General features: G+C 37.4%; 2 protein-coding genes across 2 annotated transcripts; one reads left to right on the top strand and one right to left on the bottom strand.

The window, feature by feature from the left end:
• Nucleotides 1–9,173: 9,173 nt before the first annotated feature.
• Nucleotides 9,174–9,967, bottom strand: LOC101321255 (histone H2A type 1-A-like). Its single transcript, XM_073810211.1, has 2 exons — nucleotides 9,954–9,967; nucleotides 9,174–9,796 (listed from the first exon to the last, which is right to left on the bottom strand). Exons 1-2 carry the CDS (start codon nucleotides 9,965–9,967, stop codon nucleotides 9,412–9,414), a joined length of 399 nt encoding a protein of 132 aa, XP_073666312.1. The 3' UTR covers nucleotides 9,174–9,411.
• A 91-nt stretch (nucleotides 9,968–10,058) lies between these two features.
• Nucleotides 10,059–10,489, top strand: LOC101320960 (histone H2B type 1-A-like). The gene has a single exon (XM_004326486.2). The coding sequence runs from the start codon at nucleotides 10,081–10,083 to the stop codon at nucleotides 10,462–10,464; it is 384 nt and encodes a 127-aa protein (XP_004326534.1). The 5' UTR covers nucleotides 10,059–10,080; the 3' UTR covers nucleotides 10,465–10,489.
• Nucleotides 10,490–18,661: the final 8,172 nt, after the last annotated feature.

Raw genomic sequence — 18,661 nt, 5'->3', positions numbered from 1 at the left:
AGTGCTGGATCACACAGTAAGCATGTTTAGATTTTTAAGAAACTACCAAAATATTTTCCTCCACCTTCATGCCAGCATTTCATTTTTGTCACTAGTTTTAATTTTAGTTGCCTAATGGGTATATATTAACATCTCATCATAGTCTTAATCTCAGTTCTCTAATGGTTATTAATGTTAAACAGCTTTTCATGTGCTTTGCTTGCCATCTCTATGTCTTCTGTGAAATGTCTCTGACTTTTGCCCATTTTTTAATGGGATAATTTGGGTTTGGGGTTTTTTTGTTGTTGTTGTTTTTAACTATTGAGCTTGGAAAGCTCTTTCTATACTCTAAAAATAAGCCTTTTGTCATATATGAAGTTTGCATATATTTCTTTTGTCTATAGTTTGTCTTTTTATCCTTTCCACAGGGACTTTCACAAAACAAAAGTTTTTACTTTTGATGAGATTTACCAACTTTTTCTTTTCTGGATCGTTTGGGTTTCATTTTTGCCTAGCTCTAGATCCCCAATATTTTTATATATTTTTTTCTAAAAGGTTCATAGATTTATATTTTACCTTTAAATCTACCATCCATTTTGAGTTACTTTTGTAAGTGGTTTCAGGCTTAAGTGGAGGTTCTTATTTTTGCCTATTGCTCCATCATCATTTGTTGAAAAAACTATTCTTCTTCATTGTATTTCTCTTCATCATTGTCTAAAATCGGTTGACCATACTTATGTGGGACAATTTGTGGGTTCTCTGTTCTGGTCCACTGATACATTTATCTATCCCTTTCCTGTTACTCTACAGCCTTGATTACTGTAATACATAATAAATCTTGAAATTGGGGAGAGTGATTCTTCCCACTTTATTCTTCTTTTTCAAAATTATTTTAGACATTGTACCTGGCAGCTATTAGTTTTAGGAGGTTTTTTGTTTCTTTTGTTTTGTTTGTAGATTCCTTGTTTTCTTCTACACAGACCATCACGTCATCTTTGAACAGAAGGAATTTTGTTTCCGTCTTTCAGATCCATATGCCTTTAGTTTCTTTTTCTTGCCTGATTGTGCAATGGAGGACTTCAATGTGAAGTTGAATTTAATGGTGAGGATGGATATCTTTGCCTTGTTCTTGACCTTATGGGGAGGCATTGCGTCTCTTCATTAGTTATGGTGTTACCTGTAGGATATCTGTAAATGCCCTTCATTAGACACAGAAACTTCTCTTCTACTAATCTGTTGAGTTTTTAATCAGATAAGGTTGATGAAATTTGTCAAATGTTTTTTCTGCATTCACTGATGTGATCATGTTATTTTTCTTTATACTGTTAATATGGTGGGTTACACTGATCGATTTTGAATATTGAACCAGTCTTACATTCTTTGATCTACATTGCTGGACTTTATTTGCTAATATTGTATCAATGTTCATAAGGAATATTGGTCTAGTTTTTGTTTGTACTGTTTTTGTCTGATTTTAGTATTAGGGTAATTTTGGACTCATAAAGTGAGTTGGGAAGTATTTTATCTTCTTTTATATTCTGGAAGAAATTGTGTGAAATCAGTGTTATTTCTTCTTTAAAGATTCGGTAGAATTCTCCAGTGAAACCATCTAGATCTAGCGGTTTCATATCCTGAAGGGTTTTAATTACTATTTCAGTTTCTTTAAGATATAAGAATATTTAATTTCTATAATTTATCTTAGATGAATTCTGCTAGTTTCTTTTCCCTTATTATCATTTTAATAGTCTGTTATTTTATCCCCTGTTTTGAGATTGGTAGTTTGTGTCTTCTCTCTTTTATTATCAGTCTTGATACAGCTTTTTCAATTGTATTGGTCTTTTTAAAAGACTTTTTGTTTCAATGATTTTTCTGTTGTTTTTCTGTTTTAATCTCATTGAGTTCTCCTCTTGTTTTTATTTTCTTTATGTTTAATTGAACTTTGCTCTTCTTTTTCCATGTCTTAACATTGAAACTTAGATTAATGATTTGAGAACGTTTACCTTCTCTGATATAAACATTTAGTGCTAAATTTCCCTCTAAGCATGGCTTTCACTGCATTCTACAAATTTTTTAAATTAAACTTTTTTATTTTGAGATCATGGTAGATTCAGATGCAGTTGTAAGAAATAATGCAGAGAGATACCATGCACCCTTTACTCAGTTTCCCCCAAAGGTAACATCTTGCAAAACTTAGTACAATATCACAACCAGGATATTGCTGTTGATTTAATCAGGATATAGAATATTGCCATCACCGCAAGGATCCCTCATGTTGCCTTTTTATAGCCACAGATACTTCTCTGCTACCACCTCCTCAACTCTTGGGCCACTAATATATTCTCTGTTTCTTATGTCGTTTCAAGAATGTACTATAAATTGAATTTATAGTAGGTAATCTTTTGGAGTTGGCTTTTTTTTAATAGACTTTATTTTTTAAAGCAGTTTTAGGTTTAAAGCAGAAAAATTGTGCAGAAAGTACAGCGACTTCTCATGTACCTCCTCTTCTTCTACATTAGCGTGGTACACTTGTTACAATTAATGAACCACTATTTATATGTTATTATTAAAGTCTATAGTTTGTGTTAGGATTCACTCTTTGTGCTGTAAAGTTCTGTGGGTGTTGACAAATGCATAATGTCGTGTATCTACCTTATAGTATCATACAGAGTGGTTTCCCTGCCCTAAAAATCCTGTGTGCTCCACTCGTTCATCCCTGCCCCCTCCCACCACCAAACCCTGGCAGCTGCTGGCCTTTTTACTATCTCTATCGTTTTACCTTTTCCATGATATGATTAGTTGGACTCATACAGTATGTAGTCTTTTCAGACTGGCTTCTTTCACTTAGCAGTATGCATTTAAGATTCCTCCATGCCTTTCCATGGCTTGATAGTTCATCTCTTTTTATCACTGAATGATACTCCATTGTATGGGTGTAACATAGTTTATTTATCCATTCACCTGTTGAACAACATCTTGGTTGTTTCCAGTTTTTGGCAATTGTGCATAAAGCTGCTATAAGCATTTTGTGTGTATGTGTGTGAATGTACATATAAACTCACTTGGATAAATACCTACGAGCGCTATTACTGGATCAAATAGCCAATGTTTACTATTGTAAGAAACTGTGTCTTCCAAAGTGGCCATTACCATTTTGTGTTACAAACAGCAATGAATGGGTGTTCCTGTTGCTTTATTTCCTACTTAGCATTTCATATTGTCAGTGTTTTGGATTTTGGTCATTCTAATAGGTGTGAGATAATAGTGGTATCTCATTGTGGTTTTAATTTGCAGTTCCCTAATAAAATATGGTATTGAATACTTTTTCATGTGCTTATTTGCTGTCTGTATACCCTTTTTGGTGAAATGTCCCTTCATGCTTTTGCCCATTTTCTAATTTGATTCTTTAACATTTTCTAACTATTGGATTTTGGAAGTTCTTTATATATTCTAGATACTAGCCCTTTATCAAATATGTATTTTGCAACTGTTTTCTTTGAACCTGTATCTCGTCTTTTCATCCTCTTAACAGAGTGTATTTCTTATGGTCACCGTAACAGATTTTCACAAACTGGGTAGTTTAAAACAACAGAAATTTGTTCTCATGTAATATTGGCAGGACGAAGTCCAAAATCAGGTGCTGGCAGAATTGGTTCTTTCTGGATGCTCTGAGAGATAATTTGTCCCATGCTTCCCTTCTAGTTTCTGGTGGCTTCTAGGAATCTTTTGTGTTGCTTGATTTGTAGCTGCATCTCTTCAATCTCTGCTTTCATCTTCCACGCAATCTTCTCTTCTGTGTGTCTTCTCTTCTGTCTCTTATAAGAATACTTCTTACTGGATTTAGGCCCTACTGGGGCCCTTGAGATGATCTGAGATCCTGGATAACCCAGAATGAATACAGATACCAACTAGAATCCAAGCAGAACCTGAAAGGTTGGGATTAAGGAGAATCAGAAGAAAGGTATCAGGAATGAAATGACTTATATCACACAGGGTTTATTTTTTATAGTTCTTTATGGTAACAAGAGGAGAGACTTTTCATTTGGGAAAACCTAAATTTTGCTGCCAGATATTTTTAAGGGGAAAACTGTGATCTAGTATCACTATTATATTTCAGTGAATGCAGCAAGCTTAGCTGTTATTTCCAGCATCATGTTATTTGGGTGGCATTCGTATATGATGGTCATATACTATTGGTTGATTAACACACTGATGAGTTTAGTTGGACCATGTAAGAAAGTAAAGTTCAAGATGGAAAAGACAAGAGGGTGTCACTTTTATTTCTACTGGGTAGAAAGGGCTTGGAGGCAAGCTTAGTTAAATGTGATCCAGGTCTGATAAAATTTCAAGATTTTAGATGACTCATTGGGTAAGAGAAGGAACCGTGAGTGACAGACTGACGTTATCTCACTGCCCTCATATGGATTCTGGCAGTAGAGGTAAGGATTGAAAAGATGACTCCATGGAATGGATCCCCACCCAGAAAGGATGACCCCGTCAGAATGTTCTGATGATCCACAAATACTCTCAAAGGGCCAGCCATACTCCTTTTTTGGTGTTAAATTTGTCTTTTAATTGCCTTATATCATTAGAAGAAGGAGGAAAACTCCATCCTTTAACTAAATTTCATCCTTCTCCTCTGCCTCTCTCTCCCGTATTCTGTATTTATCTCTCAGTGGTACACCATGATTAAAAACAAGGCCATTTTCATTTCAGTACTAAAAAAAGTACTGAGATGAAGGACCCAGATTAATGACCAAACACATTTCATTGACAGTGGTGCTGGACAGAGGGTTTTCGTTGTGCCAAGTTGAAAGCTGTCCCTTGAATTTGCCAGACAAATGTGCTTGCAAGTGAAACACGTAGTTGAAATATATTAAGGAAAGATAGGGGAGACATTAAAAGTAACCTGAATAACCCTGAGAACAGAAAGAAAAGCTACTGGGACTAAGTCCTTAGAGCGTGGAATCTCAGCAGCCACAGAATTTTTTTCTGATGTTGCCTTCATTTGCTTAATTTGTTCTAAGAACAAGAGATTAGTCACTGACAGCTCTAGATTAATTTTCTAAAGTCTTCAGATTGCCCTGCACCTGTACAAATGCGTCCCTTCAATTTCCAGGTCTGAGAATCCCAGGAAACATTGGGTGGCATTCCCACTCTTTGAATGAATATTTTGGCCCAGAGAGTGCAGTTTCTTTATTGGCTAAACCTGTGTGCCTCATGAGCTGCTTGGATCAGCCATTCCTATCATTTCAGCGTTCCAAACAGCAAATCATGAACCATTTGTGAAGTAGGATACTCAAGAGAACAGTTGAACAAAACGGAATAATTAAGAACAGTAATCTCAGAATCCTTCCACAGTGGCATATTGTTTATGAAAACTTTTAAGCTATTTGTATGCATGTGTATTTCTGAGTGTGATTTTGCTCATATAGTAAAACGGATTTCTTAATGTGTTGTAGGAAAAAAAAAGAAAAACTCAGTGTACTGCATTGAATATAAATTTGTGTATTTGAATTCTGTCAGTGCTGCTGCTTGTGTAACTCATTACTCACAGCAGCAAGGCAGTTTCCCCTGTTTTGCGTAATAGACTGCATTAGAGCATGATTGCTCACTTAACCCCTGGGCTCCTCATTTACCCATTTAGATAGTAATCAGATGTACTTATTTCCCCTTCTGGGCTTCAGCATCAAGCCTCATTTATCCTTGTTTCTCCTGATTTCATATGTCTTTAACCCCCCCTTCTTCTCCCCAATTTTTCCATAGTCTGATTCCAGTGGAATATTACAATTCTTTTACTAAGTGTTTGGTATGGCTTTCTGAAATTATAAATGAAAAACTGCTATCAATCACCAAAAAGCACGATTTTATTTTACTTATTAAAATGGCTTCTCGTATAACAGTTTGCATGAACTGAGGATAAAAGATTAACACCAGCATTTTAAAAAATTCTTTTTTAATTTTTATTCTATTTTGGAGTGTAGTTGATTAACAAATGCTATGTTAGTTTTCGGTGTACAGCATAGTGATTGAGTTATACGTGTATCTATTCTTTTTCAAGTTCTTTTCCCATTTAGGTTATTACAGAATATTGAGCAGAGTTCCCTGTGACATGCAGTAGGTCCTTGCTGGTTACCTATTTTAAATATAGCAGTGTGTATATGTCAGTCTCCAACTCCCAATCTATCCCTCTCCCCTACTCTCCCCCCTCTCCCCCCTCCCCCGTAACCATAACTTCATTCTCTAATTCTGTGAGTCTGTTTCTGTTTTGTAAATAAGTTCATTTATATCATTTTCTTCTGGATTTCACATGTAAGAGCTATCATATGATGTTCGTCTTTCTCTGTCCTACTTACTGCACTTAGTATGATAATCTCCAGGTCCATCCATGTTGCTGCATATGGCATGATTTCATCTTTTTAATGGCTAATATTCCATTGTATATATGTACCACATCTTCTTTATCCATTCATCTGTTGATGGACATTTAGGTTGCCTCCATGTCTTGGCTATTGTGAATAGTGCTTCAGTGAACACTGGGGTGCATGTATCTTTCTGAATTATGGTTTCCTCCAGATATATGCCCAGGACTGGGATTGCTGGATCATACAGTAGCTCTATTTTTAGTTTTTTAAGGACCCTCCATACTGTTCTCCTTAGTGGCTGTATCAATTTACATTCCTACCAACAGTGTAGAATGTACTGTTGGTGGGAATGTAAACCAACCTTTTCTCCACACCCTCTCCAGCACTGATTATTTCTAGACTTTCTGATGATGGCCATTCTGACTGATGTAAGGTGATATCTCATTGTAGTTTTGATTTGTATTTCTCTAGTAATTAGCGATGTTGAGCATATTTTCATGTACCTCTTGGCCATTGGTATGTCTTCTTTGGAGAAATGTCTATTTAGGTCTTCTGCCCATTTTTTGCTTGGGTTGTTTGGTTTTTTGATATTGAGCAGCGTGAGCTGTTTGTAAATTATGGAGATTAATCCCTTGTCGGTCGTATTGTTTGCAAATATTTTCTCCCATTCTGTGGGTTGTTTCTTCGTTTTGTTTATGGTTTCCTTTGCTGTGCAAAAGCTTTTGAGTTTAATTGGGTCCCATTTATTTATGTTTTTATTTCCACTACTCTAGGAGGTGGATCAAAAAAGATATTGCTGCGATTTATGTCAAACAGTGTTCTGCCTATGTTTTCCTCTAAGTTCTTTAGTAATCCGGTCCTACATTTAAGGCCTTTAATCCATTTTGAGTTTATTTTTGTGTATGGTGTTAAAGACTGTTCTAATTTCAACACCAGCATTTTGAAGTAGCCATAATTAATATTACATTGAATATAAATGACTCATTGAAATGTTTTTTTTGAAACTTGGTCACAGCTCCTTTTCTGAAAGATGGCTCTGAAGAGAACTGTTGATTTCCAATATAATTATTTCCCAGTTAATTGTGAAGCATTACCCTGCAGGTGTTACTTGCACCTAATTTTATTTCCCTTTTGTTACAGCAGAATCCTTTTAATATTTCTAAATGATTTGTCTAACGTAGTCCAGAATAGTATTAAAATATGATAAAGGGTTTCCCTGGTGGCGCAGTGGTTGAGGGTCCGCCTGCCCATACAGTGGACAAGGGTTCGTGCCCCGGTCCGGGAGGATCCCACATGCCGCAGAGCGGCTGGGCCCGTGAGCCAGGGCCGCTGAGCCTGCGCGTCCGGAGCCTGTGCTCCGCAACGGGAGAGGCCACAACAGTGAGAGGCCCGCGTACCGCAAAAAAAAAAAAAAGTTAAAAAGTCTGCTAACAGTAACTACTATTATTCCACTAAGAAACAAAAACTATCCAACTAAACATACTAGCAAATGTTAAGCATCTTCTGAGTTTAACAAGACTGTTTTTCCCTTCGGCTTTATAAAGTGAATTGTTTGCTTTCACTCAACATTGAAACAACCTCACATTCTTAGATCCCCATTTGTCATTGTTTGGTAGTTTTTTAATGGGCTGCCAAAGTTAGTTCACATTTAATGGAGATTTATGGGTTATTTAAAACATATTGCACTGCACTTAGTAGCATGCTTTTTTCATTAAATTTTATATTTCTTCAAAAATACATATTTTTTCATAATCTGGAGCCACTTCCTTAGCCATAGATTTCTCTTTTCCTTAAATATCTAAGAGGATGGTAGCTCATCGACTTTTTTTCCCATTTATCTTAGTCCTCACTGCTTTCTAGGTTCAATTTAAGCAATTTATATTTTTCCGGAAACTCTTACATTTCATCAGTATTTTTAAATTTTTTTTTAAACTATGTTTTTGTAATTTTAGAACACTTCGATTCTATATATAGGTTTGGGTATACGTTTATAGACAAGAGTAGTGTTCAAATTTTAACTTGGCAACTGTTTAAGGAATTTTTAAATTATAAACATGTAGATTTTTGTTTTGTGTTTGGAAATTTTTGATGCTTTCATTTTCGTACAAAAATTTTGTATTTGGCTGCTTTCTTGTCAGTTGTCTCTGTGGGTGTTTACTCCTAGGCAGTGCTAAAAGATCAACAAAATATTTTGCTTCATTTTCAGTGGTTAAATCTGTTGAATTCAGTGCCTACTATTCCTGAATAATTGGTGGTAGAAAGCTGCCTTGTCACATTACTTACCCACTCTAATACTGATAGTATTTTACCATTAAAATGGTACGTCTTGTTTGAGATTTATCCTACACACTATCAACCTGTTTGCTGTTTTTCATGTAATTAGCTGTCAAGTATGTCTTTTATCTTTTGGCTTAACATGTCATGCTTAGAGATTTCAGGATATGGAACCATCCTAGAACTCTTGGAAATCCCTTGCTAGAAAGCACTTGTGAGAACAAGCAGCCGTGATGCATACTGACTTCCTAGCTGCTTGGCTGACGTTCTGTTGACATACTCTCCAAACATGAGTTAAGCCAAAAGCTGCAACTTCACAAGTCTTTGCTTTTAATCCACTCACTTAGTCTAACTTTATCCTCCCTAAAGATCATGCGTCTTAATTCTTTCTTGGGAATTGTGTTCATTGTCAGAACAATCCTAAATTTGCTTCTTTCCCCAAGGAGAATGGCATCTCCTCCAACCCCACCCCCATCCCGCCAGGAGCCCGCTAGGATGTTTGCTCTACCTACTCTGAAATGTAAAAAATTTACACCCAAGTTCACGAGTTTTGCTGGAAAAATTTTTATGAAGTTAAACTGTTTCAGGGGTGTCACCGGAGCTACATACTTTTCAGAGTCCAGAGTTCTGTTAGCGTTAGTTGTGGTGAGTTCTTTTTTGGTGCCAATTACTGCTCTGTAGTCTCTTTCTAAACCTAAGCTGTTTCTCAGTAATTGTGAGTGGCTTTGGTTTCAGTTTGGGGCTTTTCTCCTCTAGACATTCAGGTTACTCACTTGGCTTTGCAACTTGTGAAGTGTTACTTGCACTGAACCTGGCGGTGGTGGCTCTCGGTCTTCCTGGGCAGCAGCACTGCCTGGATGCTGGGTAGGATACCGCCCTGAGCGATGGTCACACCGCCCAGCAGCTTGTTGAGCTCTTCGTCATTACGGATGGCCAATTGCAGGTGACGCGGGATGATGCGCATCTTGTTGTTTTCATGGGTCGCATTGCCCGCCAGCTCCAGGACCTCGGCCGTCAGGTACTCCAGCACCGCTGCCAGGTAAACCAGTGTGCCGGCCCCAATCTGCTCGATGTAATTGCCCTTGCGGAGAAGGTGGTGAACTCGACCCACAGAGAACTGCAGGCCGGCTCTGTACGAATGAGATTTGGCCTTAGTACGTGCTTGCCACGTCCAAACATTACTATAAGAATACTAATCTGTTATAACGGAAACAAATACCGTTAGGGCAGGTACGGGGTCTATTTATAGTCTCACGGTGGGTTGTGATTTACTATTTGATTGGCTGATACGCTTATATCCAATCAGAGAACCATACTGGAATCACCTCATTTACATACATGCCACTATCCATTATCCAATCAGATGTGAGCTGCCCAATACGTCATCTGAACTCCGCGCATATAAATATCACGCTTCAGCAGAACAACTGCCGCTGGTTTTCTGTTTTAAAACTGTAGGTTAGCCATGCCGGAGCAGACTTCCAAGAGCAGTGCTAGTTCCATGAAAGGCTATAAGAAAGCCGTGACTAAAACTCAGAAAAAGGAGGAGAAAAAGCGCAAGAGATATCGCAAAGAGAGCTATTCAGTGTATATCTATAAAGTACTGAAACAAGTTCATCCGGATACTGGTATTTCTTCGAAGGCTATGAGTATTATGAATTCACTTGTTACTGATATGTTTGAGCGCATTGCAGCGGAGGCGTCCCGCCTGGTGCGTTACAACAAGTGTTCGACCGTCACATCCAGGGAGATCCAGACAGCAGTGCGCTTGCTGCTTCCTGGGGAGTTGGCCAAGCACGCAGTGTCCGAGGGCACCAAGGCTGTCAGTAAATACAGTAGTTCCAAGTAAAGAAATTCAGACTTTTGTAACCCAAAGGCTCTTTTAAGAGCCACTTAACTTTCTAGAGAGTTGTAGGCTTTTTACTTGGCTGCTCAGTGTGTGTGGACAGGCTTACTCTTAGAGTGAGCTATAGCTGTTACGCTAGTAACTGTCAGATTCACTTTGCTGCCTTTAGTGTGGTTAAGAAATACGTAGATAACTCGTCCGTCTCACGTGACTATTAAACAGAATGATTTCAGGTGAAATCCCGGATCTCTTAAGCATATCAAAGAATAGAGCTCTCTTGAGTTGAACAGAGCTCCTTTAAGTCTGTCTTAAGAGAGGGTGGGTCGAGTACCATGAGAAACGTGGCTTGCTCTTCTCTGGGTTATGTCCTGTTTTAAGTACTTTCTATCAAGAGACTGAAAGGGAACTGAAGCTGTGGAAAGACAAAGAACATAGGCAAGCTCAGCATGGGAGTGTTAAGGCTGTTTTGCTTCCGGTCTACATTTTCTGTAGTGTGTGAGAATTCTATAGATCAGGTTAGGTGCCCTACATCTGCTGAGATTTCGAGTCCAATAGTTCCTTGGTCTGGTGATGTCATCTGTACATTATTGGGGTGTCTAAACTAGGCTGTTTGTTAAAAACAGCTTGATATTGGGGAGTGGAGGTCTTGCCATATTGGAGTCACACAATCTGGCTAACCACAACTGACTGGCAAACAGAAGTAACGCTGACTGAATTTTTGGGGGGCGTTACTTTTCTTCCAAGTTATAATAGGATCACTTGCATTTTGTTTTATGAGAAGATAATTAAATTGGTGTTTGTGTCCTATATTACTGGACTCCAATACTAACATGTTCCAAATTGGGTCATAGGGTGTTTATCAAGTCAAGGGACTTTGGGTGGAAGATCTACTCTGTCACGATCGTCTGGACTCTTAGCAGACAAGCATTAAAAAGTGACAAATGACACTGAAATTAACATTAAAAAAGATCAAATTACTACTTCCCACAAACCAGTAGTTTAGCTGGACTCAATTCGTTAATTTATATTTTTCATTCTTCCCTTTTAATAACAAGATTTCGTGCTCATGTGTGTCTACCTTACAGTTAAAAAATACTTTAGTATCATTTGGTAGATATGTGTACTAAAACTCCACAGGAAAAAAAAAAAGTGCCCTACATTTCTGCACAGAAACAGACCCTACAAGAACCTCTGAATATCTTAACTGGGAATCATCCAAGGAGTTAACAGATGGGGCATCTGTGCCACATTGTCTGGGAGGGGAGGCATCATCTCCAAGCAGGGGTCCCAGCTGCCCCCATAAGATCTTGTGAAACAGCAGATGTCTGTATAGCTCCCAAATCCTTGTCAACTCTTGAGTTGAAAAGCAAGCAGTTTTTCCATGCTGGTTTTTGCCTTAGCAGTAGGTGTTTAGATTCACCCATTTTGTTATGTGAATTAAGAGCTTGTTCCTTTTAATGGTTGACTAGTATTCCATTGTATGCATAAACCACAGTTTGTCTACCCATTCATCTAACGAAGGGATCTTAGTTGCTTCCACTTTTTAGCTGTAGTTGTTATATAACTATTCACATGCAAGTTTTTGTGTGGACAGAAGTTTTCAAATCAGTTGGGTAAGTATTACCAGGAGCACAGCTGCTGGATGGTAGGCTCAACAGTATGTTTAGCTTTATAAGAAACTGTCAAACTGTCTTCGAAAGTGGCTGTGCCATTCTGCATTACTACCAACAATGAATGAGTTCCCGTTGCTCCATGTCCTCCTCAGCATTTGGTAATGTACAATATTTTGGAAGTTATCCATTCTAATCGATGTTTAATATCTCATTGTTTTAATTTGCATTTTCCTAATAAATGATATTGAGGATCTTTTGGTATGCTAATTTACCATCTGTAAATTTTTTTTGTTTTTTTGTTTTTTTGTTTCTTTGCGGTACGCGGTCCTCTCACTGTTGCGGCCTCTCCCGTTGCGGAGCACAGGCTCCGGACGCGCAGGCCCAGCGGCCATGGCTCACGGGCTCAGCCGCTCCGCGGCATGTGGGATTTTCCCGGACCGGGGCACGAACCCGTGTCCCCCGCATCGGCAGGCGGACTCCCAACCACTGCGCCACCAGGGAAACCCCCATCTGTAAATTTTTTTGGTGAAGTGTCTGTCCAGTTCTTTTGCCTGTTCTTTAATTGGATTATTTTCTTATTGTTTAGTTACAAGCATTCTTTTTTCTATTTTCTTGGACACAAGTCCCGTTTCAGATAAATGATTTGAAAATATTTTCTCCTGGTCTGTGGTCTATTTTTACAGTATCCTAGCAGAAGTTTTTAATTTCACAAATGTCTGGTAGAAATATAATGCAAGCCACAAATACTGATCACATATGTCACGTTAAACGTTCCAGTACCCACACAGCATAAAAAAAAAGTGAAATGAATTTTAATCAAATATTTTGTTTAGTCCAGTTTATCTAAAATGTCAATGTGTAATAAGGGTTAAATTATAATAATTTACATTTTAAAAAATTAGGACTTTGAAATTCAATGTGTATTTTATACTTACAGCATATCTCATGCAACATTTCAAGTGCTCAGTAACCACATCTGGCTAGTGGCCACCATATTGGACACTGTAGCACTAAACTCTTTCTCTAGGCAACCTAAGTCATACCCTTGCTGTAAATACCTATAGCAGATGATTCACGAATTATATCTGCAGTCCAGGGCTCTCCATGAACTGCACACCAGTAACTGCTTACTTAATATTACCACCCTGATGGTGCTCATGCATCTCTAAAAATTTCTCTCCACAAGGGTTTCCAGTGTATCCTGACAGACCTGTTTTCAAATTCCAATGTTCCCTATATCCATGGGGCCACCCCAATCACATGGTTGTCCAAGCCAGAAATGTATTTTTTCCTCGATAGTGCCTCTGTTCAACCTCCATTTCAATCTTTTGACAACATATGGAGATTTTATTTCCTAAATATTTTATTATTATCTGATTTCTTTTGTCATCTCCACTGCCAACATTTTTGTTCAAGCCCCCATCTCTCGCCTGGGTTACTGTCTCTAACTAGACTCACTGCTCCTAATGTTTTCTTTCTAAAATCCACTCTCCACACAACTGACAAAGTAATCTTAGATAAGAAAAATATTGTCACTAACCATCAACTGAAAGTTAGTATTTCTTTCAGTTTTGAATATAGCAAATAGACCAGTCACATTAGCTATACCTGTGACTTTATTGCCAATGAAAACCATAGTTATAGTCCTAGCACTTAACCAGATATATCAAAATATTGTTTATGCTCATCCCAACCTCAGAATTTATAATTTTGATCTTGCTATTTGAAGCACAAAGAAGCACAAATATTACTGTATCAAACAATATTTTTAAAACTGTTTCAACCTGGCATTGTTTTATTATTAAAATTCATATTTTACTTTATGTACTTAGAAATTTATTTTTAGAAGATGTATATAGGATCAACTAGACTTTCAAAGAAATCCATAATACAATAAAAGCTAAGAACCCCTGTTTAAGGATTCCAGCAAATACCTTACATATAAAGTAGACTAGAGACAGATGATATAAAAATCAGATGGCAGAATTCCACTAATAATCCAGTTGGGAGCAGATAACTGAATCTTCCTTGGCTGTTAGACTGATTGCTTCATCAAGGATGCCAATTCTACAGCCACAGGTTACTGGGGTTACTAGGGCATCCCACTCAATTCATGCATGTGTGTCTGCTGGAAACACACATCTTGATTATTATTGTTTTTATCACTGAAACAATTTCTCACATTACTTCTGCTAACCATCAGCCCTCTAGTGTGATTGGAGATGAAGAGCTAAAGAACTTGTAGTGGGTGAAAAGAACTTGTAGGGGGTTAAATGATGACTAACCTTTTCTGGAGAGTGAATTCCTCATTAGAAAAGTCCATTTATTAGTTTCCTAGGGCTGCTGCAACAAGTTACCGAAAACTGGTTGGCGTAAAACAGAAATATATTCTTGCACTGTTTTGGAGGCCAAGAAGTCCAAAACCACAGTGTCAGTAGGGTTGATTCCTTGTGGAGGCGCTGAGGGAGAATCTATGCTATGCCTTACCTGGCTTCTGGCGGCAGCTGGCAATCTTCGGTGTTCCGTGGCTTGCAGCTGCATCACTCCAGTCTCTGCCTGCCTCCGTTTTCATACGGTCCTCTGCTTTGCATCTCTGATGCCCCTCTCCCTTCTCTTATAAGTAAACCCTAAATCCAGGATGATCTCATTTCAAGATTCTTAACTACACCCTATTTCCAAACAAGGGTCACATTCATAGGTGCCAGGGGTTAAGACTTGGACATGTCCTTTTTCAGGACACTCAACCTACTACATTTCACAGATCCTAAGGTTTACCTTAACATTGACTCACACAAAATTTACATCACACTATCTGGATAGAAGTATTTTAGAGTAAATTACAGACAATACAAAGCTTTCCTTAGGCACCTTATTATCTCTCTCATTCATAATCAGCTAAAGTGACCTTGTGTGTTTATATCTGCCTCACTAAACTAGAAAGGAAACAGTGAGAGTAAGGACCTCCTCTCTTACACACACAAACACACACACTCTCTTTCTCTCTCTCTCTCTCTATCAGTGAATGTTTGAAGAGTGAAGAAAAAAGAACAATTTTTTAAAACCTTTTTGGAAAACAAAATAAGGAGAAATAACAAAATGCAGCCACTTGTCTATGACCAGCCCTGCACTGAAGAGCTAGCAATGTCCACCTGCCGGAACGATGCAGTAAGGGCTTGGTGTGATCTAGCTTCCTCTGGCCCTGCTCCTTGAGAGGGTTTCCCTTGCCCTGTAGACCTCAGGGACCCATCTGAGATGAGAATAGAAAGTCTCTTTTTTGAGGGCTACACCAGCCCTCTTCTTTTCTGAATTCAGAGGCACTGTGGTGGCTTTTGGGTAATTACAGCATCTGGGTTTCTAAACAGGCCTAGTTGCTCTGCCCTTTTTCCAGCCCTCATCTTACTGGCATCCATTATGTTCTCTGTTCTGTGGCACAACAAAACCACAGCCTAGAATCAGGGAAAGACAGCAAATATCTCCCCTGCTTCCATGGCAAATCCCAATGCGTAACCATTGCAATGATTTTAGGGTGAAGTTAACAGCCAGATGTAGCTTAGGGAGGGTAGCACCTAAAGGATCTGCTTTCCCCAGTTCCCAAACCAAACCTTATCATATTTAAAGCAGAGTCCTAACTTTGCTGTGGCCCTTTTCTCAGAAAATTCTGTCTTGCCAGTCCTTTATGACTTAGGGATTGAGATGTGGGTGGACAAACAGCACCTTTCTTAAGCACTTTAACCTAAAAACAAAAAAACCTGTGTTTTCTCTGCTTTCATGAATTGTCTTGGATTAAAAGTTTACTCTTATTTCTCTGACATCATTAAAGTCTTTGAAGGTTGCAAACCTATCCCAACGTCCTGTGTTTGTCCCTCCAAGTTCCGTAAAGCTGGGTCCTTGGTCTGCATTTGGTCTGCATCTCTGATGGAAGGAGAGTTTGACCAGCTGCTTTGCTGGTCGATAACAGTGATTTCCAGGTTCCTAATAGGAAGTGAAGGAATCTGCTTTTCCTAGCACCTCTCTCACATTAATGAAAATTCAGAATATATACAGAACTTGTGGGAATAGAGTGAAGCATGGCCCAAAGGAAAAATGATAGATTTAAATGCTGCTTACATTAATAAATTAGAAAGTGTAAATGCAGGCAGTCCTTCAGGTAATGTGAAATCTTATAAGTGACTATGCAAGGCAGTCTTAATAATCAATGGGAAAAGTCATGATTGTTCCATGATCTTTAAAATTTTTTATCAAAACATTAAAAACTCACCATCTATCATAAATATAAAGGGAAGTGAAAAACTAATATTAAGGACATTGTAATTTTAAATATTAAAACAATGAGAATTAGTGTCATTTCTTTTTTAAAAACTTACCAAAAATAGTTGAATCGTGCTTGATTTTTTTTCTTATCATGCAACTTATGATACAGAGTGAGTGTCCTTGGGGAATTGTCATGTTTCTTTCTAAGTTTGGATTAGCTTCCAATATTTCATCCTTTGCATTTTTAATGGCATGAAATATCTCTGAGAATTCGTTTAATCTGAAGTATTTTGCCAGTGTCACTTTCTTTGGAACTTCTTCCTTTTCATCACAACCATTTTCTACATTTATATCAGTTGGCCTTTACTAAGTTCCTCTGGTTTGCATAGCTAGTCTCTTCATAGCAACAGTGTCAACATTTCCCCAGTCAACTGTTACTTCAATAACTCTGTTTACCTTCGATTCAAATTCTGCTTCCAGGGTTATTACTTTCTCTTGTCTTGCTGTACTTTCATCTTCTTGGCCAAATCCCTCTTGACTATTGATTTTTGTCGTGTGAGTTTATCACTGGAAGACAAGGAGGCAACTAAACTACATGCTTTCTCTTTTTGAATAAACTGAATAACATGTGCAGTAACCATGCCAACAAATTTTGGCCAACGAATTTTAAAATAAGTGACACGATTAGGTCACTGATCACAGTGTGTATGTGTTATTTGTGCAGTGACTTGTGAAGTAAAAGCGAGCAGTGAATTTTGTAGTTTATGCAATGACTCACCATGCAATGACCTTCGAACTGTGTTTTTGGGCAAGTGGTATTATTTAACTAAACTATGGTAACTGAAATTCATTTATATCAAAACTGTGCAATGTAAAGACTGTCGCTATAAAGTTAGCATCCCACTAAAGAAGCTAGGAAAAACAAAAATAAAGTGAACTAGTGGAAGCAGAAAGGCTAAATAATGGAAAACGGGAAAAAATAATTAGGAAAAAGAAAACAGTAAAACTAAATGCAAGAGTAAAGAAATAGCAAATAAATAAACACACTTACAAAATAAAAGATTAACCAATAACCATTGTGGTTTGTGAAAAATCAGAAGACACAAGTACAAAATTTAGAATAATAAAGGAGCTGTAGTTACAAAGACAGCGGAGGTTAAAATCATTAGAGACCAATTTGCTGATCTCTAAGAGAATATCTTTAAAAAATTGTCTTGAAAAATATAATTTACCAAAACTTATTACAAATTATTAGCAACTCTAAATAGAAAAAATTCATTAAAGAAAAATAAAGATAATTGTCAAAGAACTGTCATCTGAAAAAGGGCACCAAGTACAAATTGTTTTAAAAAGGAAGTTTACCAAAGTTTTAAAGAAAAGGGAATTCCAATGCTGTTCAAACACTTCCAGAGTATTAAAAGGACATCTATCCTCCATATTATTTTTATGAATTGAATAAAAATTTGTACCAGAACCTGAACATCAGTGCACACACAAAAAAGGGAAAAGAGATCAATTTAATTTATAATATTGAAGTATAAATTGTAAATGATCCATTGGCAACCAGAGTTCAACAGAACATTAAATGAGTAACATACGATGCCCAAGCAGGGGGTTATATAAAAAAATGCAAAGGTGACTATTAAGAAGTTTATTTAAATAACTCATCATAATATACATAAAGAGGGAAGGCCTATGCTCATTCTTCAGAGATGCTCAAAAGGCATTTTATAAATTTCAACATGCATTCGTAACAATTCTCAATAAAGCAGACATAGAATTCTTCGTCATTGTATGATATAGCTAATGAGGAATAATGTAGATCTTCAGCAAAGTGAAGGATAAAACAAGAATAGCCACCCTATTTAACATTGATATGAAGGTGTGCGGCACTGAAATCAGGTGAAAGGAATTAGAAGTGAACTAAATTGAAAGGAAGCAGTGAAATGTTTACTATTTTCAGACATCATTGCAAACATGTAAAACCCAACAGAATTATATCAGAAAGCCAATGCAAAAATTAGTCAATTCAGTAAGATATAATAAGATATAAAAATGTACAAAAATCAGTACTTTCATATAAAACAAGATGCTGGAAGATATGAATTGGGAAATACACTATTTATGGAAATGAAAACAAAACACCTAGAGCTAAATGTAATAAATGTGCCACACATATTAAGTAAACTGGTCCACATCAATCACATTGTCCCAATTTCCCTGCAGATGAATGACTCAAGCAGCATGTGGGACTAAGCTCAATTCTAGAGAAGGGACTTGAGAGGAAGTCCTCCTCATTTGCTCTCAATTGGAAACCCAGGGAGATAGACTGTCTT

The sequence above is a fragment of the Tursiops truncatus genome, chromosome 10 (genome assembly GCF_011762595.2).
Source record: "Tursiops truncatus isolate mTurTru1 chromosome 10, mTurTru1.mat.Y, whole genome shotgun sequence".
Taxonomy (NCBI): Eukaryota; Metazoa; Chordata; class Mammalia; order Artiodactyla; family Delphinidae; genus Tursiops; species Tursiops truncatus.
Note: the sequence above shows the minus strand (reverse complement) of the source record. Positions and strands in the feature narration are given on the sequence as shown.